The 27,655-nt window shown below is 37.2% G+C and overlaps 1 protein-coding gene across 1 annotated transcript in view; it reads right to left on the bottom strand.

Moving 5' to 3' along the window:
* Window positions 1–27,655, bottom strand: part of LOC110542271 (transmembrane 9 superfamily member 2-like) — a 92,973-nt gene that overhangs the window by 10,363 nt on the left and 54,955 nt on the right. The window contains exons 13-16 of the mRNA XM_060374675.1: window positions 26,475–26,634; window positions 24,773–24,921; window positions 20,610–20,721; window positions 16,160–16,331 (exon numbers count right to left, since the gene is read on the bottom strand). Of these exons, the coding sequence (XP_060230658.1) occupies window positions 16,160–16,331; window positions 20,610–20,721; window positions 24,773–24,921; window positions 26,475–26,634 (593 nt within the window). The remainder of the gene's footprint in view (window positions 1–16,159; window positions 16,332–20,609; window positions 20,722–24,772; window positions 24,922–26,474; window positions 26,635–27,655) is intronic.

Below are 27,655 nucleotides of genomic sequence, written 5' to 3'. Positions count from 1 at the left end.
TTAGCGAGTTCTGTGCCAAGCTAGGTACCCTGCCTGTGAAAAGAAAAGTCAAATATCAAAAAGGACTGCAAAATATGATGGAAATTTCCCAGTGTTGTCACAATTGTATATTTTACAAAAGAGTTTTGAGAATCTAGCTAAATAATATGTTGGAAAGTCTACATTCAATATTCAATATAAACTAAGGAGTCTTTCTGCAGTCACAGAGGAAATTAATATCTGAGATCTATTAATTAACAGAACTTGAAACATGGAGTTAAGACATGCAGGAAAAAAAAAAACCGAAACTCAAGTCATTGCACAAAGAAGTCAAAGGAAAACTTATTTAGAGAAGAGGATTTGGGGAACCCTAATTTCCTGCTACCACATTTGATCCAGTGCTTGTAAAGCACTTTCTCTACTCCTGGAAATGCTCTGATAATGCACAACCAATAAGCAGTACAAATGGAATACAACGCTAGTTCTTTCCTTGAATGTTCTGAGATGAAAATATCAAAATGGACTGAAGTGACCAGAAACAACTTTGTACAGAAATAAACCAAACAACTAACAGCAGGTAGACAGGAAAAGCTAGAGTGGGTAGTGGGCAGAAACCATCACTGATGGGAGTTTCAGAGAATGTGAGAGACCCAACAGTTTAAGAATGCTAGCAGTGTATCAAAGCAGATATAAAGACTCATAACCAAACGTGTGGCAGAGTGCAGGGAACCATAAGAAACAACGGGGAGTTAATATGACCTGGAGAGGACAGGAGCTCCACAAGGACCAAATATTTCTGGGCACAGGTTATGAGACTCTTTCTCCAACCAAGGACCATGTATGGCTATAATCTAGAACCTCTGCTCGATGTAGCCCATGGTAGCTCAGTATCCAAGTGGGTACCTTAATAAGGGGAACAGGGACTATTTCTGACATGAATTCAATGGCAGGCTCTTTGACCTCCCCCCCCCCCCCGAGGGAGGAGCAGCCCTGCTAGGCCACATAGGAGGACTTTGCAGCCAGTCCTGAAGATACCTGATAAAACAGGATCAGATGAATGGGGAGGAGGTCCCCCCTAACAGTGGACTTGGAAAGGGGTACAGTGGAGATGAGGGAGGGAGGGTGGGATTAGGAGGGAATGAGGGATCGGGACACGGCTGGGATACAGAGTTAACAAACTGTAACTAATATTAAAAAATAATAAAAAATTAAAAAACAGAAATATATATACATATACATACACATACACATACACAAACACATACACATACACATACACATACACATACACATACACATACACATACACATACACATACACATACACATACACATACACATACACATATACATATACATATACATATACATATACATATACATATACATATACATATAAAAGAATGCCAGCCCCAGAATGCCGGCACATGTACTAACTTTGGAAATAGCAAAATGTTTCCTTACATTCAGTCTTTTCACTATCATATTCAAAACTAGAAAACTGACTAGCGTAAGGTCCAGAATTAAGGCTGGAACTATTTGCATTGACAGAAATAACATAATGTAAATAATTTCCATACTTTTGAGAATACAGACCACTATGTCTTGACCTATAAAACTCAAAACTTTCTTTGGTTCATAAAAATATAATCAGAAATCAAACTAGTAAAGTACTGAAGAGGTTATGTAATTATTCAAGAATTACACTAGCTTTGATGACCCCTATCATGGAACAATGCATAAAATGGAAAGAATCTACCTTCATTTTTTAACTTTATGTGTATGGGTGTTTTCCCTGCATATATGTCTTTATGCATATATACCATATGCATGCAATGCTCATGGAGGCAAAGAGCAGGCATCAAATCCCTTGAAACTGGAGTTAGACACAGTTGTAACTCTCTACATGGGTACTAAGAATCAAATCTGGGTCCTCTGGAAGTACTCTTACCCATGGAGCTGGAGCAAGTCTGACCTCCATTTTTATATGTTTGAACAGCATGGAAAAACCATGAGATAATAATAACATTGTTATTATATACCCTTATCGTGATGTGCATATTGCTTCATACCTACCAGATTTTAGTCCCTGCAATTAAGAGTAGTCCCCATACTCAAAAGAAAGACCATAAAGTAAATTTTACAGGCACTTTTTAATTGTTGCTTTGTCTTCCACCTTAAAGAGCATTCCTCTTTCTTGAAGAGGACATACAGAGTTGCACTGTGAGAGAATAAACTCTGGAACCAAATCAATATAAATTTGAATAAATTGTGTTTCCATCATGTACTAATGAGTGGCCTTGAACACAGAGAGCCCTAACTTCTATGTCTCTTATTGTGAACTCTACATCAAGTGTTATGAAGCAAAGCCACCAACTGAGTGTTCCCTATAAAGGGCTTATCTATTGTTTTTCATACTAACGAGGCCTCACTTTCCTTCCCTATGTAGTGGAAACTAATGTGACCTATAGATTACAACTTAGGCTATAAGACAAGGAAGTTCAAATATCTGTTCTTAATCAGTTATTGTAACCTTATATCTATTAAATTAAAATACAAATACATAATTGATAGTAATATTCTACAACTTAAACTCATCAAAACAAAATGTGATACAAGTAATATCAGCCATTTAAAACTATTCAGGTAAAGACTAGTTAGGATTTTGCACACTATATCACATAATATATATTATATTATACATAATATATGTGAAGAGTCTCAAGTTCTATATTATTTCACTAAATAATTCAGAATACCAAATTAACACATTCATTATCACTTTCTGATGCATTATGTAAAGAAAACTGTATCTTCCTCATTCATGTCACTAATATTCTAAGTAATTAAAAACAAAATATTTAATACATATGTTTAAAATAAAGCATAGTTAAGATTTTGGATAAGTCCTTCAAACTTGGAAAAAATTAATTTACCTTTGTAAAGAACAAGGTTTCTATCCTACTATATTTTTTTAGAATATTATGTTTTATTCTCCTCTTTATTCCTTGAATCTCTTTTTGACTTATCATTATATTTCTTAAGCCTACTACCAAATGAAAAACGGATAGAAACACACAAGCCATAGAGCACTTGACTTCTCACGGTTTCAAAAACAATACAAAACAATGGAATACCATTGTATGAAAATGTTCATTAAATACTTAATTTAAAATAAGAAATTGCAAAAAAATAAGAAATTGCTTTGTTTTTACAAATAATAATTAACATCAGCCAAGGCTGAAACACACATGTTTTTCTGATAGCTAAAAGCATAAGTAATCATCAAAGGATTTGGCTCTGTCATCCCATTTTAAAGACCATCTTAAAAAAATAGTCTAAATGTAGGGCAAAAGTTACACAAAGTAAACCTCACTTGATTAAATCAGTGTCTGACTCTGTCAGTCCATCTGTCTCTGTCTGTCTCTCTTCTTGTGAGTGAAAAAATATTATTGTATAAAGTATCTTCTTGCTTCATGTTGAAAGATGAAGTCTTATACATCCTAATGCCATGAGTAAATTCAAGGACCAAAAAATTTCACCTCTACTGACAACCAGTCATAGCTAGCAGTGAAAAATACTATCTACAAGAGTAGAAAAGTAATCATTACTCTTACCCAGCTATGAACCCTGATTGAGCTACCATAGTGACCCGCCTGCATGATCTACTCATTGGTGCAATAGTGGCATAAATGTTATGGGGGAAATCAACCCCTCTTTTTATTGGATTTAAGGCATGCACCATGAGAGAAAACTAATACCCAGCAATGTTAATAAGGCCGAATGTCTGAGACTAGAAAGGTTTGTCTTTGGCCCTAGAGGATATCCTACTATTATTTTGCTAAAAATGGAAATAAAATAACTCCTAATGACATATTGCTGTGCCCATTGATCAGTACATCACTCAGCCTTCATCAGAGAAGTTTCTTCTTGAAATAGATGGTAATTAAGGCAGAGACCCATAAATTGACAATGTAAAAAGAAAAATGGAGATTTTATACTACTCTTCCTTAAATGGGATGTCTTTATCTCAACCCTCCTCTCAAGGATCATAGATCTTTGCAGAAGAGGCAGAAATATTTTAAGAGCCAGAGATAGTGGATGACCCTAAGGAAACAGAAGTTTACAAACTAACATGGCTGGTGCAAGTATGAACTCACTGAGACTGTGAAAGCATGCATAAGACCTGCACAAGTTCAAGCTAGAGAAAATCCTAACACAATGAAATGAAAGTAGACACAAGGTGTCACCCCTAACTAAGAAACCATTTGCAATTTATAAGTGCTGGGGGAGAGAAAATCAGTATTCTCCAATGGAGAGTCACTAAGTATATCAACCACACTCCAGGGCAGGCCACATGCTGAGGAAGTAGTAGGCAAAAAAAAACAAAAAACAAAAAACAAAAAACAACAACAACAACAAAAAACTGAACTACATTTAATGCAGGCAATCAGATTTTAAAAATAAACAGTCTTGAAAAGGAGATACCATAATCACAATTTATTATCTAATAACTTTTCAATGACAATAATTGGTTACCACAACTAACTTGAAATAGTTTCACACTTGTGATTTAATATTAAAATAAATATAGAAACATGGTAACATGACAGTATCTCCTGTCTTCCATACTTTAAGCAATTCAAAACTGAAACACATGAACAGGCATAACTGGTTCTGTTCTCAAAGGAATTCCAATTCTTTACAGGACATGTGAGATGGGAAGAAGTGCTGTGAAGTGACATTTTCTATATATGAAATGGTTACCATAATCATGAACTTATAATAGCTGTGGTTACATGCACAATATTTTTACAAGATCAAACCAGCCAAAAATCCAGCAGTGAAAGAGAGAAAAAGGTTAATAAGCATATCTTGGGGGAAAGAAAGCAATTAACTTCAGTTGGGAGACATTTACGGAATGTAAAACACCAGTCAAGTATGCAATTGTTTGAAATACAGTTGGTGATAAAGGTACAGAATGGAGCACTGAGGAGATAAGCAATGGGAATGAATAATCTCAAAAAGGTAAATGTATAGAAAGGAAGGATTAAAGGATTGAAAGTGCAATAAGCTTGGAGCTAGATGAGAGAAAAAGATAAGCAGAAAGCATAGAGTGGGGCACAAGGAATAAGGCAGATGTTAAATTTCACAGAATAGGTTTAATGTTATAGGTACATTAACCTATTATTAGTGGTAATTAGTATTATAGTAATTATTAATTATTATTATTAGTAGTAATATTAGGAAGTCAATGAATATATGAGAGAAAGTCTATTTGCTTTGTCAAGAGACCATTATCAGGAGCTGGAGAAATGGTTTAGCATTAAGAGCACTGATTGCACTTTCAGAAAGCCCAGTTTGAATTCCCAGCAGCCATGTAGCTTCTAACACTATATCCTTAACTTCATTTCCAGAAGATCATATACCATCTGGCCTCCATGGGAACTGTGCACATGTGGTGAACAAATATACATACAGGCAAAATACCAACACACGTGAAATAAAATCTTTAAAGAGAGAGAGAGATCACAATTTATCATTGGAAGTCACTATTAAGCATAGTGTGATTAAAAGTTAACCAAGAATGCAAGTGGCCAGGACACTAATGGGGAGGGAGATGAATTCAAGACTACATCTATTTTGGAGAGAGGAAAAAAAAAAAAAAACAGTTCATGTAATATGGTTCCCAGGAAAAGATAATGTGACTTAAAGTACTTGTTAATGAAACAAACAAACAAAAAAAAAAGGCAGAAGTGATTATGCTTTGTCTAGTAAATGACCTTTATATATGGTCTTGCTTTTTTTTTTGTCTTTGTTTAGTTACCTAAACATGAGGATTTGAGTTTAATCTAAGCACCCAAATAAAAAGCCAGGTATGAATCAACAATAGTCCAAAAATATTGAGTAGAACATTTGAAAAATAAAAGTCCATAAATTGGAAATTGTGTGCCATTCTGAATAGCATGATAAAAAATCTTACATCCTTTTCTTGAATTTTGTCTAGGGTAACTTCTCCTATTGTCTACTCTACTATATATACTACCTAATTAAAAACTTAGTAGATGTCTCAGGTTTCAGAACAATTACCAAAACATAGTATTTGTGTTCAAGTAACCTTTGCATATAACGCTATATCAAAATGTCTACATAATTTAGTTCACTTCATCAGGTAGGCACTGTATCATTTCATATCATCACAAAAAAGAAAGAGTATAGTACAAAAGATATTTAGGGAAAAAGTGACACATTATAGTCATATAACATTATGAAAGTAGACACAAGGTGTCACCCCTAACTAAGAAACCATTTGCAATTTATAGGTGCTGGAGGAGAGAAAATCAGTTTTCTCCAATGGAGAGTCACTAAGTATATCAACCACACTCCAGGGCAGGCCACATGCTGAGGAAGTAGTAGGCAAAAAACAAACAAACAAACAAAAAAAAACAAAAAACAACATAAAAAAAAACTGAACTACATTTAACTACTTTAACTTTTCTATTTTATTGTCAAGTGCTGTTAATTTCTTACTGTGCCCAATTTCTAAATTACTTCAGATTTGTATGTATAAAAACAATGTTTGGAGTTTCAGTCTCAGAAAAAAAAAAAAAAACTGTGCCCAGATTTTTAGGATCTGTCGCTGTCCTTGTCACCTGTCATGGAGCTCCTGTCACCTCCAAGTCTTTCTATCTCCCCCTTCTTTCATGAGATTCCCTGCACTCTGCAAAAAGTTTGGCTATGAATCTCAGCATATGTTTTGATACCCTGTTGGGTAGAGTCTTTCACAGGCCCTCTCTTATAGGCTCCTGTCTGTTCCCCATTTTCTCCCTCTTCTGATGACCATCTCATTTGACTTTCTGAAGATTGAGCATCTTACTAAAAGGGCCATGCATGGAGATAACTTAGAACCCCTGCACAAATTTAACCTGTGGCAGCCCAGTGTCCAAGATAGTTCCCCGATAATAGGAATAGGGACTGTCTCTGATATGAACTCATGGGCTGGTTCTTTGGTCACCCCTACCTGAGGAACGAGCAGCCCTACTAGTCCACAGAGGAAGACAAAGAAGCCAGTCCTGATGAGCCCTGATAGATTAGGGTCAGAAGGAAGGGGAGGAGGATGCACCCTTTCATTGGTCTGGGGGAGGGGCATAGGAGAAGAAGAGGAAGGGAGGGTGGGACTGGGAGGGGTAGGAGAAGGAGTTACAGCTGGGATACAAAGTGAATAAACTGTAATTAATAAAAATAAAAAACAATGTGTGTGTACATAGGTATATAATGTTCAGTATTATATATGGTTTCAGGCATTCCCTTGGGATCTTAGACTGGTATCACCTGAATATGGGAAACTGCTATGTATCTAACTATATACTACGTAAAGAGATAACCCAGTTACTCATGGGTTGTCATGGATTGGCCAAAACAAAATATATAAGGAATTCAGAAAAAAGCGTCTTCTAAAAAAACCAGACATAAAAGGGTATATTCTGTGTACATGCGCAAACTTTTTATTCAAAGTCAGGACAAATTGATCGCCACTATTGAAAACCAGGGTAGTGGTTACACTTGTAGAAGGTTAAGTAGAAGTAACCCCAGCTGCAGATTCAGGGCTGATGATCAGGTATTGTTGATCTGTCTGGGTGCTAATTACAAAGGTGTTTTGTTTCACTTTGTAATAACACATCAAACTGTATAATTTTTTGTTTCTTTTTTGAGACAGGGTTTCTCTGTGTAACAGCCCTTGGCTGTCCGGGAACTCACTCTGTAGACCAGGCTGGCCTCTAACTCACAGAGATCTACCTTCCTACTGATTGTTCTGATTAAAGTCATGCAGCACATCCTTCCAGGCTCAAAGTATATACTTATGATTCATATGCGTAACACCTTTTTTCTTATACTGCTGGAAACTAAAATGAGGGTTGGGCTTGAACATGCTAGTCCAGTGCTCTGCCACTGAACTACACACCTTAAACTTATTTACATACTTCAGTAAGAAAGCTTTAAAAATCACCATAAATAATTGAGGTAGAGATGACTCCAAGATGGCGTCAACCAGTGCTCACAGTTTCAGAAGGGCAGAGGGTCCTAAACTCCAAAACTGATGAGTGGATGAGCAGCTGAAGCCAAAACATCCACCTTGAGGCTTCCCTGGCTAGAAGGGTCAACCTGTGAGCTGGGAGAGATTGAATCCAGGCCTGCCCACCCCCTCTGTGTATATCTGGGGGGAAGGGGTCTGAAAGTGTCAAACTATCAACCCCTGGCACTTTCCACTGCACCTTCCCTGAATCCTGTGGCAGCAGCTGAAGCAGCAGTGGAGAGTGCATAACCCCAGGTAAGGGGCACTTCCTTACTATAAAGGCCAAACAGGGCACCCAAATCTGAGAGTAGAAAACTGTGGGCCCTCTGCACTTACCAGACACACCTTTGGGTGAATGCTTCTGCAAGAGAGTGCATACAGAGCCCTAGATCCTTGGTCCCTCTACTCTAGCCACCAGAGCCCTCCTAACCACACCCACATGTGGGAAACACAGGGATCCCTGGGACAGATTTCTCAACATTGAAGCCTCTGTTATGTGGGTCTCCCAGTGGAGTCTAGCCAAAAAATTCCTGGAAACAATTCCTGGAGCCAAGATGGTGCAGACCAGACACAACTGAGCTCTTGGAGCACAATATCAGAGACAGGCTTGTGGACCACTGAGCTGTTCAGGGCACCTGCACAGACCCACTGCATGATCTGATGCACCTGTGAACTGCACCCACACCTGCCCTTAAGCTCCTCCCTCACATTCCATCCTTCCAGGCAAGCATACTCCCCTCCACACTCCTGAGCTTGCGCAAATGTCCCTGACATCTTCCTCCCTTAGACACAACTGAAACACAAACATCCACTCTCAAAACTGTGGACCTCTCTCATCTTCCTGAAGCATACTTCAGACTCCAGAGACAGAAAGGCGAAGTCTGCAGTACAGACTCCAGGAACAAACAGCAAAGGCTACTAACCATGAGATGGCTAGAGGTAAGCATAAGAACACATCCAAAAAAATCAAGACATCATGGCTTCACCACAACGCCCCCCAAATCAATGGCTATTTTTAATTCATTATAAACACAAGATTTTAAAGCTATGCTTATCAAGTTACTAGAGGCACATAAAGAGGAAACGAACAACAACAACAACAAATAGATGCCATCATGGAGAGACAGGAATGCACATTCAAACAGATGAAGGAAATGGTGTAAGACTTGAAAAAAGAATTAGAATTAATAAACACAAAAAGAGAAAACCCAGGAGCTGGAGAACTTAGAGAAAAGATCAGGAACCACAAAAGTAAGCATCACCAACAGAATACAAGAAATGGAAGAGAGAATCTCAGGCACTGGAGATACAATTGCAGAAATGGATACATCTCTCAAAGAAAACGTAAAGTTCCAAACACACAAAACATCCAAGAAATCATGGACGCCATGAAAAGACGAAATCTAAGAGTAACAGGAATAGATGAAAAAGATTACAGTCTCCTAGGTCCAGAAAATATTTTCAAGAAAATCACAGAAGAAAAATTTCCCAACTAAAAAAGATGTCCTTAAACATACAAGAGGCCTATAGAACACCAAAAGACTAGATCAGAAAAAAAAAAAAAAAAAAAAAAAACTCTTCACATCACATAATAGTCAAAACATGAAGTCTACAGAACAAAGAAAAAAAATTAAAAGCAGAAAAGAAAAAAGGCCAAGTAGCATACAAAGATAGACCTATCAGAATCACACCAGACTTCTCAACAGAAACTATGAAAGCCAGAGGGCCTTGGCAGATATCATGCAGACACTGAGAGACCACAGATGACAAGCCAGACTACAGTACCCAGCAAATCTTTCAATCAACATAGATGGAGAAAACAAAATGTTCCATGACAAAACTAAACTTAAACAGTATCTACACAGCAACCGAGCCTTACAGAGATACTAGAAGGAAAACTTCAATCTAATGAAATCAACTGCAGCCAAGAAAACACAGGACATAGATAAACTCACAACAAAAATCAAAAGAAAAGAAGCACACAAACACACTGTCACCACCAACTCTACTATAAAAGGAACTAATACCCATTTTTCACTATTATCTGTCAACATCAATGGACTCAACTCTCCAATAAAAAACACAGACTAAGAGAAGAGTTGCTGAAACAGTATCCAACATTCTGCTGCATCCAAGAAATACACCTCTGCAACAAAGACAGACACTATCTCAGAGTAAAGGGCTGGAAAAAAAAAAAAGTTTTTCAAGCAAACAGACCCAGAAAACAAGCTGAAGTGGCAATTCTAACATCTAACAAAATAGACTTTCAGCCAAAATTCATCAAAAAAAAAAAAAAATGAGAAGGAGCACTTCATTCTCATCAAAAGAAAAACCCACCATGAGCACAACAAAATCCAGAACATCTATGCCCCAAATACAAAAGCACCTGCATTCATAAATGAAACATTAAAGCTCAAATCACACATTGATCCCAACACCTTAATAGTGGAAGACTTCAACACTCCACTCTCACCAAGGGACAGATCATATAGACAGAAGCTAAATAGGGAAATAATGACACTTATAGAGGTCCTATATCAAATGGACCTAATAGATGTCTACAGAACTTTTCACACAATCTCAAAAGATTATAGCTTCTTCTCGGCAATGCATGGAACCTTATCCAAAATTGGCCATATAGTCAGACACAAAGCAAACCTCAACAGATGCAAGAAGATTGAAATAATCCCTTGTATCGTATCAGACCACCATGGCCTAAAAGTGGACTTCAGCAACAACAGAGATAACAAAAAGCCTACACATGCTTGGAAACTAAACAACTCTCTACTCAACAGCAGCCAGATCAGAAAAAGAAACTTAGAGACTTCTTAAAATTCAATGAAATGAAGGCACAACTTACCCAAACTTATGGGACACAATGGAAGCAGTGCTAAGGGGAAAGTTCATAGTATTATGTGCCTTCAAAAAGAAGTTTAAGACATCCCATAAAAGCAAATTAATGCACACCTAAGAGCCTTAGAGAAAAAAGAAGCAGAAACACCCAATAGGAGTAGATGGTTGGAAGTAATAAAACTTAGGGCTGAAATCAATAAATTAGAAAGAAAGAAACAACTCAAAGAATCAATGGAACCAAGAGCTGGTACTTTGAGAAAATCAACAAGTTAGACAAACCCTGAGCCAAACTAAGAAAAAGGCAGAAAAAAACTATCCTAATCAGGAAAACCAGAAATGAAAAGGGGGACATAATGACAGACACTGAGGAAATTCAAACAATCATTAGGACTTACTTCAAAAGCCTATATGCCACAAAATTTGAAAATCTAAATGAAATGAACAATTTTCTTGATAGATTCCATTTTCCAAAGCTAAACCAAGATCAGGTAAATTTATTAAACAATCCAATATCCTCCAACGAAATAGAAACAGTCATCAAAGTTCTCCCTGCCAAAACAAAAAAAGGCCAGTGTCTGATGGTTTCAGTGCAGAATTCTCCCAGACCTTCAAAGAACTAACTTCAATTCTTTTCAAACTATTCCACAAAAGAGAAACAGAAGGAACATTACCAAACTCATTCTCTGAAGCCACTGTCACCTTGATACCTAAACCACACAAACACCCAACAAAACAAGAGAACTTCAGACTTATCTCTCTTATGAACATTAACACAAAAATACTCAATAAAATACTCAAATCCAAGAATGCATAAAAGATATCATCCGCCATGACCAAGTAGGGTTGGTTCAATATATACAAATCCGTAATCCACTTCAACTAACGGAAGGAAAAAACAAAAAACAAAAAAACAAAAAAACACAAACATGTCATCTCCTTAGAGGCTGAAAAACCATTTAACAAAATCTAACACCAATATATGTTTAAAGTTTTGGAGAGATCAGGGATACAAGGCACATACCTAAATATAGTAAAGGCAATATACAGCAAGCCTATAGCCAACATCAAACTAAACGGAGAGCAACTTAAATCAATTCCACTGAAATCAGAGGCAAGGCAAGGCTGCCCACTCTCTGCATATCTCTTCAACATAATACTCAAAGTCCTAGGTAGATCAGTAAGACAAATAAAGGAGATAAGGGAATACAAATCAGAAAGGAAAAATTCAAAGTATCACTATTTGTAGATGATATGATAGCATACATGAGTGACACCAAAAATTCTACCAGAGAACTCCTTCAGCTGATAAAGGCCTTCAGCAAAATGGCTGGATACAAAATTAACTCAAAAAAAAAAAAAAATCAGCAGCCCTCCTGTATACAGAAAACAAAACCACAGAGATGGAAATTAGGTAAACAACACCTTTTACAATAGCCATAAATAACATAAAGTACCTTGGTGTGACTCTACCCAAGCAAGTGAAAGACCTGTATGAAAAAAAAAATCAAGTCTCTGAAGAAAGAAATTGAAGAACATACCAGAAGATAGATCTCCCATGCTCACAGATTGGTAAGATTAACATACTGAAAATGGCCATCATACCAAAAGCAATCTATACATTCAATGCAATTCCCATGAAAATACCAACACAATTCTTTAGAGAACTTTAAAGAACAATGCTCAATTTCATAAGGAAAAAAAAAAAAGAATTGCTAAAACAAACCTGTATAATAACAGATCTTTTAGAGGTATCTCCACCCCTGATCTCAAGCTGTACTATAGAGCAACAGTAATAAAAACTGTATGGTACTGGCAGAAAAACAGGCTGGAGGATCAAGGATTCTAATAGAAGACAGAGAAAACAACCCACACACCTATGGATACCTGATTTTTGACAAAGCCGAAACCATAAAATGGAAAAAAGACAGCATCTTCAACAAATGGTGCTCCTCTAGCTGGGTGTCTACATGTAGAAAAATGCCAATAGATCCATATTTGTCACCCTGCAGAAAGCTAAAGTCCAAGTGGATCAAAGACCTCAACATAAAACCCAAAACACTAAACCTGTTAGAAGAAAAAGTGGGGAAGAGCCGGGAACTTATTGGCGCAGGAGACAACTTCCTTAACAGAACATTAAAAGCACAGGTTCTAAGATCAACAATCAATAAATGAGACCTCATGAAACTGAAAAGCTTCTGTAAAGCAAAGGACACTGTCATCAGAATGAAACGACTGCCTACAGATTGGGAAAGGACCTTCATTAAGCCTATATCTGACAGAGTGCCAACATCTAGAATACATAAAGAACTCAAGAAGTTAAACAGTAAGTAATCCAATTTAAAAATGATACAGAGCTGAACAGAGAATTCTTAAGAGAGGAATATGGAATGGCAGAGAAACACTTAAAGAAATGTTCAATATCCTTAGTCATCAGAGAAATGCAAATGAAAACAATCCTGAGTTTCACATTACACCCATCAGAATGGCTAAGATCAAAATTTCAAGTGACAACATATGCTGGAGAGGATCTAGAGAAAGGGGAACCCTCCTCCATTGCTGGTGTGAATGTTAACTTATACAACCACTTTGGAAATCAATCTGGCACTTTCTCAGAAAATTAGGACTAGTGCTACCTCAAGATCCAGCTATACCACTCCTAGGCATATATCCAAAAGAGGCTCAAGTACACAAGAATATTTGCTCAAACTTGTTCATAGGAGCTCTATTTGTAATAGCCAGAAACTGGAAACACCTAGATGTCTCTCAATGGAGGATTGGATACAGAAATTGTGGTACATTTACACAGTGGAATATTACTCAGCAATTAAAAACAAGGAAATCATGAAATTTGCAGGCAAATGGTGGGAACTAGAAAGGAAGTGAGGTATCCCAGAAGGAGAAAGACACACACAGTATATACTCACTCATAAGTGGATATTAGACATATAATAAAGAATAAACATACTAAAATCTATAGTCCTAAAGAAGATAAACAAGGAAGAACCTAGGGAAAATGCTCAAGCCTCATTCAGAAGGGCAAACATGATAGACAGTCAAAGCAGGAGAAGACAGGGAACAGGACAGGAGCCTACAACCGATGGTCTTTCGATGACTCTAGTGATTAAGATATTGAAGCAGAGGCTAAGACTCATAGCCAAGCTTTGGACAGAATGCATGGAATTTTATGAAAGGCATGATAGAAAGACCTTGAGAGGACAGGAGCTCCAAAAGGAGAGCAACAGAGCTAAAAAAAAAAAAAACGAAACCTGGGCACTGGGGTCTGTGCAGAGACTGATACCCCAACCAAGGACCATGGAGATAACCTAAAATACCTGCCAAGATGTAGCCCACATAGACTCAGTCTCCAAGTGGGTTCCCTAGTAAGGGGAGCAGGGGTTGTCTCTGGCATGAACTCTGTTGTAGGCTTTCTGATAATCTTCCCCTGGGCCAGGCCACAGAAGAAGACAATGCAACCAGTCCTGATGAGACCTGTTAGGCTAGGGTCAGATAGAAGGTGAAGAGGACCTCCCCTATCTGTGGACTTGGGAGGGGTATAGAGGGAGAAGAGAGAGGGAGGTTGGGATTGGTAGGGGACAAGGGAAGGGGACACAGCCAGGATAAAAAGTGAGTAAATGGTAATAAGTAAAATTAATTAATACAAAAATACAAAAAAAAGAGAATTGAGTTAGAATCTAATGATGAAAAATGCTCAGCTCTTCCACTGTATCTAGTACTGCTGGTAGCTTAGTGATGACAGGTTCCCTATAGAGCCTTTACCATGGAGAGGTTTCCAGCAGTATGTCAAAAGTAATCCAATTTTAGGTATGTTTTTAAAAGATCTACAATGCTGCCTAGTTTTTCTGATAATGTTTAACTTTCTCTGAAGGATTGTTCCTGTGTGTACCTGTGTGTGCAGTGTAGAAAACCATATGTGTTGTGATGTATAAATTGGAATGGTCCCTTAGGCTCATATATTTTTAATTTTTATTTTTTATATTAATTATAGTTTATTCAGTTTGTATCCCAGCTGTAGCTACTTCCATCCTTCCCTCCCACCCTCCCTCCCTCATCTCCCCTCATGTCCCTCCCCAAGTTCCACTGATAAGGAAGGTCCTCCTCCCCTTCTATCTGACCCAAGCCTATCAGGTCTCATCAGGACTGGCTGCATTGTCTTCCTCTGTGGCCTCATATATTTGAATGCTTAGTCAGCAAGGTGGAACTCTTTGAAAGAATTAGAAGAATTAGGATGTATGTCCTTGCTGGTGGAACTGTGGCCCTTCTGGAAGAAGTATGTCACAAGAGAGTGGATTTTGACATTTCAAAAGCCCATGCCAGGCCCAGTGTGTACGTGTGCGTGTGCATGTGTGTGTGTGTGTGCGTGTGTGTGTGTGCGTGTGTGTGCCTGCTGTCTCTGGATCAGGAGGTAAAGGTCTCAGATACTTCTCTAGAACCATCCATGCCACAATGCTCCCTTCCATGTTGATAATGGACTAAGACCTGTACTCGGGTTCTCATGCTTGTACAGGAGACACTTTAGACAGTGACCTACTTTCCCAGCTCCCATTTTTCATTTTATGTATTTGATTAACCTGAGAGAATAAAGTGTTCCGATCGGCCTCGTACAAATGACATGATCTGAACCGCTAAAACCTAAACTTAGTGAGGTCAAACTAATACATTAACTCTTTTCTGTTCAGAAGGTCTAATGCCTCTGCAACTTCATTATATCTTCAACCAGGCCATTTAATAAAACATTTCAGTTTTTCACCTGACTCAAGCACTAAGCATGAAAAATGTTTTCACTACATTTAACCAAAATATTAACCAACAATTTACTAATTCTTACAAATATATGTATGTGTGTGTGTGTGTATATATATATATATATATATATAGACATATAATGACTTATATGACCAAATTATCTATTTTTAATAAGTAAAAAGTTTTTTAATCCAATAATTTTTGGATCTGGAGACGATTTAAAGTTGATTACATTTAACCCATTCTGTGGTTTGAATCACATCTCTGATGATTAAAAGGATCCAGGAGGAAAAATCTTGCAACTAAGTACATAAGGTACATCCAGGTCCCCAGGCTTCACAATCTTTGATGCCTAAGCATATGAATGAGTAAGGTGACTGTTTTTCTTCTTCCTTCCTCTCATAGTCAATTGATGTTTACTAAATTACAACTTTCACTAAGACTCTTTAGAGAAATTAAAATATACTACATAACCCTGCTGTCACTTACCTGTGAAAAGGAAGGAAACTAGCACTAAAATCAGTGTGTAGCCAAAGTACATACAGGTACTTCCAATGCCAGCAGCTGGAACTTTGGTAAAAAAGTAATGAAGTGTATATGTGAAAATATAAGCAGATGTAAAACTGCTGGTCAAAAACGCTCTCCACCACCAACCACAGTCCTGTGAAAACAGAAAAACAATACTGCTTAGGTAAAATCTTAACTGTAAGTGGACTAGTAATTATTGTGATAACACAAGATGAACTTTTCAGTATTAAGACTAATAAAATGTGGTGGCTGACGAGATGGTTTAGTGCTGAAGAGCACTGGCTGCACTTCCATAAGTCCCAGGTTTCATTCTCAGCACCCATGTGGTGGCTCAAAACTTTAACTCGGTTCCACAGAAAAAGATTTCCCGGTCTCACCTATGCAGACACTGTACATACATAGTGCACAAACAGACATATATGTAGGCAAAACACTCATACACATAAATAATAAGGTACAAATTCTAAAAATATAAATAAAAGTTGAAGTTTCATAAGCGAAACACATGATTATGTCCAGTTTAAGATGTTTTAGCTACTGTAAATTCTTTCTCCAAGGATATCAGATGTGCCCTCTTAAGCATGGTGTTACAATTCATGACTGCTATTTTAAGACTTCCTCAGCCCTGGAAGGCATTTGACTCAGCTCCTTCACTGACATGAGTTATGCTGTTCCCAGTTTGGAGTCTCTGCAGTAACCATCATCTACTGCAAAAACTAAATCTCTGACCAAAGCTGACACCAGCACTGATCTAAAATAAAATATAAAAAATGGTAATAAAAATATTCAGAAGGAAATAAAATATAATCATACCCATTAGGGAAAACAATAGTAATGGCTTCCCTACTAGGGCCTGTAATCTGACCAAATAGGATGTTGACTAAGTTTACTGTATGACATATGAATTTCGTCCTGTCTAGAGTGTCTCAAATCCAATAAAAGAAATTGGTTACCCCAGTAACAGACTTGCCACTATTGTACAAATGGGCATATTCCCTACTTGGCTATTTGTTATTGCAATATGAATGGTCCATAGCTGATTAAAATTGTTGTTAATAACTTTCCTTCAGTAGTCTCTGTATCCTCTTTCAGTATTAGGAGAACCCGGCAACAGGGAGGGAGGTTCCAGGTCAGTTTTAGCTAGATTTATCTATGTCCAATGACCAAATGATATGGTGTTTTCAATAATAGGATCCCACTATCTAGTAGGAGTGGGCAACCACCAGTAGTGATGATGTTCTATATTATTTAGCTCTAAATGGGACATCTATGTAACCATCTCTGAAGTTCAGGGAGCATGGGGAATAGATAGTAGAAAAGGTAACTGTCATAGGAAGGAGTACAGTATTGATGAATGCTTTCTACTATATGACATAGTAACTGTACTCTTCAACTCTCAGAGATTATGATTGTCTCTGATTAACTAATAAATTATGATTATCAGCACTAGGTATGTACAAGACTGGGATTTTAATGTTCTAGCTTAGTAGGGAAGGGATCACAAAGCCTCACCTTCACTGAATATATAAATCCTAGAAAAGGATTAAATATTTTCTTCAGTGGTATAGTCATTGGTAATTTATCCATGTTCCTACAAATAACCCACTCACCCATGCTCCTATAAGAAACCCTAACTAAACTCTATGTGTTATCAAAAGAGAAAAGATATGACAATGAAAGGGGAAGTATTTGGAAAAAATAAGGTATCAGCAGGAGTGGTGAGGAATACAAAAGAAAGAATAATGGCATAAAATGAACAAATAAATTATATAGATACAGAAAAAGCTAGTGGCAGTCATCTTGGTGAGACTTTATGGGTCTTCCTTCTGACATTAGTAGGACACACAACCTCAGAGCAAACCCCATGATCCTCTGGCTTTTACAGTCTTTCCATCCCCTCTTCCACAATGCTCCCTAAGCCATAGGTACAGGAGTGTTTTGTAGATGTAAAGTATTAGGACTAGGCTCCTCAATTCTGCATTTTGATTGGTGTGTTTCGCTGTAGTGGTCTCCATGTGTTTCAAAGAGAAGTCTCATGACATGTCAAAATGGATGGGCAAAGGGAGCCCATGAGGCCTCAATCCTACACAAAGGCAACTAAGGCACAAAAAGAATGGGGAAAACAGTCTTCCCTAGGAAAGAAGGCACCAACTGGTTATTTCATACCAAATGGTTAGCCCTAAAAACATGCATACAACTAACATTATACAGTCTGCAAGTTTTATTTAGGAATATATATATATATATATATATATATATATGCATATATGCATACAGAAACAATTCACTTTTTAAAAAGCACACATTTGAAAGAGAAAAAGAAGGGGTATATGGAAAGGTATTCAGGGAGGAAAGAAAAGGGGGAAATGTTATAATTATATAAAAAATAAAGATATAAGAAAAAGTACTACAGAAATTTGTGGGGCACATGGACTGTGCGACCTGGGAAACACATGTGTAGCTAGAATGAGGTCGAAATGTGTCCAAACCCCAAAAATCTCTAACTTGGGACCTGTAGGAGTAAGGATCCCTCCTTCCATGTTCTGTGCCTTCATGACAAGTAGTCTTTCAACCGCACTCTCACAATGAGGGAGCCACACAGCCTAGCAGCAACAGGAATCCCTCCCCATGCGTATGGAATTCCTCTCCGTGCAAATGAAGCATTCCTAGCACTCCAGTCCCAGCAAATGATGTACACTCACCCGCAAACCCCCACCCACTTCCCCAAAGTTTATATAGCCCTTGTTCCACCCTCGAAAGAGAGCTGCGTCACTCAATTCTGCGTCCCTAAAAGGACGGTAACACTAAAAGAGCTGTATCAGAGAAGGCATTCTTCATCTAGGCATTCGCCTCTGGACTGGGATCCTGCAAACCCAAACGCAGGCTAAACTTCATTCCTTTGGGTCCAGCACCTGCACACATAGGTGCCTAGACAACCTTAAGGGAGGAAGCAAACCCGGACTCCAGCCTGACAGAAATTTAAGATGTGCATTAAAGTTAGTGGGACTCCCCCCAACTAGGGAGTCAGGATCCATGACGGACATGACTGAGGTCAATATGCAGCGTGGTCCTGCCATGCCCCATGAACTGTGTCCTTTTTCCTTGCTCACTGTGATGTCTTTTTTTTTTCTGCAAGAAACTCTAGCCACACCTATACTGTCATTTGGTATTATAAGTTCTTCTGGTTAATTACTGGTGTTTAAGGTAGCCCAAATATTTTCTAAGAATAAAAATATACCCACAATATGCGTGTTTCTTTAGGCTCACTAATAATTGTTACACATTCTCTTTATGATAAAATGCACCACAGAATTTATCACTAGCTAAGTACAAAACATATGTAATTATATATTTTATACCTATAGCTCAAGAATAAAATGTAACAAAGCAACAAGTAAATAAAAAAAAAAACATTTCTTAAACTTTCTTTGTCACCTTTATTTTTTAAAGCTTTCTTTAAAAAGATTTATTTATATATTTTATGTATATGAATGCTTTATCTGCATGTACACCTGCATGCTAGAAGGCATCAGATCCTAGTACAGATGGTTGTGAGCTACCACGTGGTTTCTGGAAACTGAATTCAGAGTCTCTGGAAGAGCAGACAGGGCTCTTAACTGCTGAGCCATCTTTAGCCCCCATTGTCATCTTTAGACGATCACATTTAACTCCAATAAGATGATAATTTGTAAGATTTAACCTAAACTTAACCCTTATCCTAGTGCTAGCTCTGAAACAACTTGGAGCTAAAGAAATGGCCTAGCAGTTAAAGACACACACACACACACACACAAATAAATAAATTAATTAATTAATTTAATTAAATCCTTTTTAAAAGTAAGATTGAATAAAAACAAGGTGCTACACTACCAGTCATTCAAGTGGCATCAGGAAGGAAAAAAAAAATGAGGATGAAATAAAAAACTATTTATGGAGTATATGAAAGAAGAGAAAGGGACCTGCAACAGCAACCTCAACTGCACAAAATACAATCCTGGCTGAAGCTGCAAAGGAACCTTTAATTACTCTTTAAAAAAACAAACAAACAAACAAAAAAACCGTTGTGGTAGGTCTTTTACATTTCTAAACTCAAATCAGTCACCCACTGCCATATTTTTACATTCGAATCAGCACCCCCACTGTCATTTTTTTTCAATGTTAACAGAGTAACAAGCAAAAATTATTGTAACCAGTCAAAGAAAAATTGCTTCCTTTCTAAATCTTGCATCAAAGTGGCACTTGTAGCTACATCAAAGTCAAAATATATCATTAAGAAAGCATAATAAAAACTTCTTCCAAGTAGTAAAAAACATGCAGTTAAAATTTATTTTAATACCCTTTTGAATACACACTCTAATTCCAATAATGTAAGTTTAGAATACTTAAGTAAACTTGATGTTTATGTCTTTACCTCAGCATACAGCCGAAAATAGCAGAACAGAGCTGTAACTTCTGAACAAGAAATCACGAGAATCAAAAAGATTAAGAAAAGCAAGCCAAATAGGTAGTACATATGAGGAGACCTAAAAACAAGCACAGGATATAAAATGTTTAACATTATATAGTGAGAGATTAGTACAAATCTATAAAGACTATCACACACCTCTCTGATTTCCCTCCTCCCCTTTCCCCTCAGAGACAGGGTCTCAGAAAAAGAAAGAGAGTCTATATAACTCTGACTGCCCTGAAACTGGAACTCACTCTGCAGAGCAGGCTGTCATCAAACTTTCAGAGATCCACCTGCCTCTGCCTCCCAAGTGCTGGGATTAAGGGTGTGCACCACTATACCTGGCTCAGATTTAAACTATTCCAAGCTTCCATTCAACTGTGTAGTACTGAAAAGTAATGTCTTGCTAACAGTTTCAGAGTTGAGCTCCATCTTCTCTAGATGCAAGAGCAGCCGCTTACCCATGTTTCTTTCTCTGTTGGCATAACTAAGTTCTCACTTTGGACTCATCACTATCTTTACACATCTTTAAAAATATACTTCCTTTTTTGAAATAAAAGGTTATAAATACCATAAATACCACTAAGTACATTATATACCAGAAAATGACAATCAAATATGTCCTTTTCTTTGTCGCCGTAAAGACATTCGGCCTCTCTAACTATGTCTTCACAGTATGGCACACATAATTCTATCAATTAATCTTCAAACACGCACCTTTTTTAAGTTGTCACTTAAAATAATTAAGTGACCACCTTTATTATTATAAAGCTGAGCTCATTTACACTGGGAAGAATAAAACTTTGAAAAGCTTCCTGAAGCCAAGCATCATGGTACAAGCCTGGAATCTCAGATACTCAGAAAGCTAAGACAGAAGGATGGCAAATTCAAGAGCAGTTTATATAACTTAGTGAGATTGTCTCAAAATTAAAAAGTAAAAAGAGGGCTGAGGATAAAACTCAGTGGTGGAGCACCTGTTTTAAACACATTAACCCCTAGTTCCAGTCCCCAGTATAATTAAGTTAATTAATTAGCTATGATTCGCTTATAAAGCTATCTGAGGATACAGAGAAAATGTAAATTACTAAATACTCCATTTAAGTATAACATGAAATCTATATTTGGATGTGAGGATAAGGAGATTTAAGGACAGTTTTTTCTGGAATTAATAAACATGCATAAGTTGTACACACTCTGTTTCATTTTGAAACTTTTTTTTTGAAAGATTCTCTTGTTTCTGAAATTAAAGCTAGGGCCTTGGCACTTTTGATGAGAACTGATAGACTGAGATCAGAAAGGAGAGGAGAACCTCCCCTATCAGTGGACTTGGGGAGTGGCATGCATGCAGAAAGGGGAGGGAGGGTGCGATCGTGAGGGGAGGAGGGAGGGGCTTATGGGGGGGATACGAAATGAATAAAGTGTGATTAATAAAAAAATTAAAAAAAAATCCAGCCTGGCACTGGCATAAAACCATGCAGGTAGATCAATGTAACAGAAAATAGGTTCTGAAAATAAACTAACAAAACTAAAAAAAAAAAAAAAAAAAAAAGCTAGGGCCTTGGAAATGTAAAGCAGGCACTGTCCCACTGAGCTACGTAACCAAGCTCATATTTTGTTTACTTTTCAAATTAATTTGTCACAATATTAGTTTAAAGTAAACCCTTAGTTGACATGACTAAATCTAATTTTTGAGGCCTTAAAAGATTTGTTTGAGCTGGGAATGGTGGCACATAGTTTTAATCTCGGGATTTGGAAGGCAGAGAGGGAAGGATCTCCTAGTTCCAAGCCAGCCTGGTCTACAGAGCTAGCTAGTTCCAGGACAGGTTTGATTGAAAAAATACTATGGTATAAAAGTGTTATTTAAAAACAAACAAACAAACAAACATCCAGGTGCATAAACCGTTGATCCTAGCACTCAGGGAGGCAGAGACAGGGGGATCTTTGTGATTTCTAGACCAGCCTGGTATACAAAGCCAGTCCACGACAACCAGACAGGCAAGGCTATACAGAGAAACCATGTCTCAGAAAAAAAACAACTGTCCCACAGCCCCCGCCAAAAGAAAACAAGACAGCAATTGCATTTTTTTCCTTTTTAAAAGCTAACATTTTAAAAAAGATTTATTTCATGCAAGTGCATGTGCATGTGTATGTGTGTGTATTCGTGTGTGTGTGTGTGTGTGTGTGTGTGTGTGTGTGTGTGTGTGTGTGTGTTGTGTATGTATAGAACAAAAGAGACTGTTAAATCCACTGGAGCTGACTGACAATTAACTGTGAGTTGCCTAATGTGGGTGCCCAAAACAAAATTCAGGACCTCTGGGAGACAGAAGCACTCTCAACCACTGTGACTCTAGTACCTGCTTTTTACTTATCGCCTTTGTCCATTTCCAAAACTCTCCACAGTAACATGCTAGGCTGGTCAGTTTCTAAATCTAGTTAAGAACCAGAACGTAAGAATCCAGGTGTGGTGGTGGTGTGCACCTTTAATCCCACAACTCCAGAGACAGAGGCAGAGTTAGGGTTAGGAGGCCAGCCTGGTCTACAAAATGAGTTCCAGGACAGCCAAAGCTACACAGAGCACTCTTTCTCAGAAAAGAAATGGGGGAGGGGGGCTGGAGAGGAAGGAAGAAAGGAAGGAAGGTAGCAAGCAAGGAAGCAAGGAAAGAAATGAAAATGACAAGGGAAACAGAAAAGAAGGATAAATGAAAGAGCTCTCAAAATGCTAAAGCAATAAATCTCTTGCTCATATTTTGGAGGCAGGGTCTTGTCATATGTAACCTAGGCTGGATTTAGAACTCAAGTTCTTTCTGCCTAGCCTCATGAATTACTGGAAGGACAGGGATTATGGCTTCTCTTCTTTCCAGTGTCGGGAATAGAACCCAGGGTTTGTGCATCCTAAGTAAAAGCACTGTACCACTAAGCTATATCCCCAGCTCCAGCTATTGTGCTTTTAAACTGAAAGCACAATTGTTTTACAAACACATATAACCTTCACGTTATTATAATTCTTTGTTTTCAGAGCTCTCCCTTTCCATAGTTAGATACCTCTTACCCAAGGATTTCCATACTCCTGACCCACCACAAGATTCAGTTAAAAGAACAGCTTCCCTAATTCATGGAAAATGGATTACCAAGAGGTTAATTTTTAAACTTTGTTTTGGGGGTGTCTATCTGTGTGGATACAGGCAAACCACTGTACATGTATGTAGCTCCTAGGATTACTTATAGGAGTCAATTCACTCCTTGCACAGTGTGAGTTTCAGGGGTCAAATTCAGGTGCTCACACTTGGCAGCAATATTCTCAGCCACTGACCTATGTCATTAATATCTGATTATTTAATTTTTTATGTGAATGAATGTCTGTATAAGTGTTCTCTCTCTCTCTCTCTCTCTCTCTCTCTCTCTCTCTCTCTCTCTGTGTGTGTGTGTGTGTGTGTGTGTGTGTGTGTGTGTGTGTGTGACTATAGAAGAGAGAAGAATGTGCCATATCTACTAGAGCTGGAGATGAAGGAGGTTGTGAATCACCTGACACGGGTGCTGGAAACTGAATGAGAGTTCTCTGGAAAATCAGCAAACACTCTTAACCTACTGAGCTGTCATAACCAGGCCCCCACCCCTGGTTATTAATTTTTTTAAGCACATCTTTATAGAGAATTGCATTAGAGTCCTGCTAAAAAGTTGCAAATTAAATGTGCTCCCTAGGATATTACCCTAGGTCAAACTGTTATTTTTCTGAATAAACTAAAGGTAGATGGAATATTAGGACAGAATTTAACCCTTTGAAATATAGAGAGTTAATCAACAAAACTAAAACTTTGAAGTTTAGTAATATAACTCAATGGCAAGGTTCTTACTTGCTGTGGACAATGCCTTATGTTCAATCCAACCAACACAAAATTTCTAGTCTTTATAAAATATGTATATTACTATACCGTAATGCTATTCTACTATGCTGTAAAACATTAGAACTTATTCTTAATTTAATTTTGTTTTGGTACCCATTATCCACCTTCTTTGATTTTTATCTTTGACCATTAAATAGTTAATTCTGAACTTCTATACTATTACCCTATGAATATGAATTATTATGCATTAAACTAAATTTGAGTTGATTGAGATCTCATACTCACCAAATATGATTTAGAATGTAAGAAAGTTGCAGAAAAACACAGCAAAAGGGTAAAAGACTACCAAGTATAAAAGTAATGGTTCGTTTTGTAGAGGACCTCCTGTTGTGACTCAGTGGAAAACTCTCTTGTGTGTGGAATGGAAATTCATACTGTTAAAAATACATGTAGCAACAATAAGAGTGAATGAAAAATAAATTCACAGTCATAATCAAAGTACAACACAGAATCTTGAATTCGAACAAAACAAGTCATATAGGCTAACACTAGATCACCACCATGCAATAAAGGCATAATGTAAACAGGCATACAATATATTATTCAAATATATAGCTTTTAAGGCTTTTAATAGTTACATAAAAGTATAAAATGTAACATGTAAAATAATTTGAAAAGATTTTAATATAACAAATATCACTTAAAGTCAGGTAAAGTCATTTACACACAGGCATGTGCCATCAACCCCCATTTTTGCTAGGGATTGAACCCAGGACTTCCTGCATGGTAGACAAGCACACTATCAACCTATCTACATCTGTAACCTCCAGTATTTATCCTTTCAAATACATTTCAAAGGATATATTTGACAAGATTTATGACTATTTATGACTATTCTAATATGAAATAGAGGCTTAAAAACTCTCTCCAATTTTACCTAAGAATTTATCTCTCAAAAAAATTTACCCATGGATTTGTCAACAGTGTTCAATTTTTTTCTTTTTCCTGCTTTCTATACAACTCCATTTCCCATTTCATCATTTTTAACTTTCCCCTGAAATTTCAAAGTAGTTTTGCAGTCCTCTTGAAAAGTGGCCTCATTTAGTCTTTAGGCATCCCGCTTCTTTTTTTTTCTGTATATTGAAGTAAGCTAACTTCAAATCTGTAACTGAACATCCCATTTCTGATTGTTTCTTTGCTCTCTTCTCCCACTATACAAACATGTTTTCCACGGTAGTTGATGTCAGCTTTCCTAGAGTATGTCCTTTTAATTGTGTCCATCAAAAATTTAAAAATGTAAAAAACCTATCATGTGGGAAGTAAACAGTACTGTGAGGAAGTGAGCTTTGGGACCAGGGAAACCAGCCTCAAACAAGGGTAACTTCAAAACGTGACCAAACCCCTAAAATCTCATCTTAAGATCAACAGAAGTAGGGATTGTGTCCTCTCTGTTCTTGGCCTGCATGCCCCAGTGCACATAGCCTTAGGGCCCCCATTTCTACAACCCTTGCCTTGTAACCTGGTGGCCAGGTTTCAGGTTAAAACTTCCTATTTCTTTATTCCAAGTCCAGCTAGCACTTGGAATTCTTCTACATGCAAATGAAGTAGTCTCATCACTCAGCCTGACCCAAAGATATCTACTCACCTGGAAAACTCCTACCCACTTCCCCAAGCTTTATATAGTCCTTATTTCCCCAAATAAAAAAAGGCTGTTTCACTGAAAACTGTCTCAGAAACCTCCCCCACCCCCACCTCTGAATTAAGATTCCACCAGCCTAGTTAAGCTTCATTCCTTCCAGCTCTGGTGAGAAATGCTGTCTGGATATCCCGAGGCCAGAGGCAGACCCTGAACCGACAGCATATCTTCATTTCAATAAATGACTATAATTTTGTTTTCAGTGGTGTTTTGCATTTTATATATAGCTTATACACCGTAAGACATTTCAAGCATCACTCAAAATTCAAAAGCAGTATTCTGAAAGTTTACCTTTTCCTTTTTTCCATAGTGCTGTCCCAAAAGTGTTAATGGTGTTGACATTCCCAAAAACAATGCAAAGATCCTTGTCAATGTACAAAAGGAGACAGCAGATAATGAACCTTCCATCCAAAGAACTGCATTCATAATGAAGATATCAGCGAAGACAATTCTGAGAGAGGGGGGTGAAGAATATCATTACACAACATACTTCCAGGAAAATGTCATATACATCCTTAATACACATGTCAGAATGTTTTTTGATGGGAATAATTAATCACAAGGTTAAGCCTTAGAAAAATATTATGTCACAATACACAAATTGGTCCTTGAGCTGAGGCTTAAGCATGCTATTATATAACAAGCAATTCATTATAGGATATGATTTACAAATCCTCTCATCTTTGCATCTTGAAAAATCTAGCAGAAATTAAATAATCTATAGATTTATGTGCCAATATACAATATAATGAAACCAATGAAGAAACAACATATATGGCAAACAGACTTTTGGAACCTAGACTGAAATAGGCTGTATGATGCACTCAAAACCAACAGATACTTAGTGGATTAGCTACATCACTAGGCAATACTCTTTATGTCTCTAATTGCTCCTGATAAATTTGTTAACTGATACAAAAGATAAGTATCAGTGTGGAGATGACTATGATTGTTTTAGAATACCTAAAATACAAGGTTGAAAAGAAAAAAACCACAGAGACTAACTTATGGAAGGTCCTTTATCTCATCAAAATCAAGGACTGATTAAAGAAGAAGTCATCCCATTTGAAGCCCCTCCTACTTTCAAGAGTTCTTTTTCACTTTTCTTTAATCTCTTTGCCTGCTCAAAAACAAAAATAAAAAATAAAAAAACTGAAGAGATTTAAAACTCCAGTTTGTTATATTAAGTGCAATCTCTCAGAAAGATAAATGTATAGCATAGTGTGTTGGGGGAGGTGTCAACCTATGGGAAAAGATGACAAAACAAAAGAGTCAAAAATAGTCTGTCTAATGCAGTAGTTAAAAAAATGAAGGGATTGTTATAAAAGACATATGGGTCTAACTAACAAGTTTATGACTAAAGATAGTATATTGAACTCATGAATTTGGATTTGCTTATTTTCAAAACCCCGATAACATTGTCGTAAAAAAATTATAAATATTCACAATTTCAAAAATTTAGAAAATATAGG

The sequence above is a fragment of the Meriones unguiculatus genome, chromosome X (assembly GCF_030254825.1).
Source record: "Meriones unguiculatus strain TT.TT164.6M chromosome X, Bangor_MerUng_6.1, whole genome shotgun sequence".
Lineage (NCBI taxonomy): Eukaryota > Metazoa > Chordata > Mammalia > Rodentia > Muridae > Meriones > Meriones unguiculatus.
The sequence above is the reverse complement of the archived record's forward strand: the minus strand, read 5'-3'. Positions and strand labels throughout refer to the sequence as shown.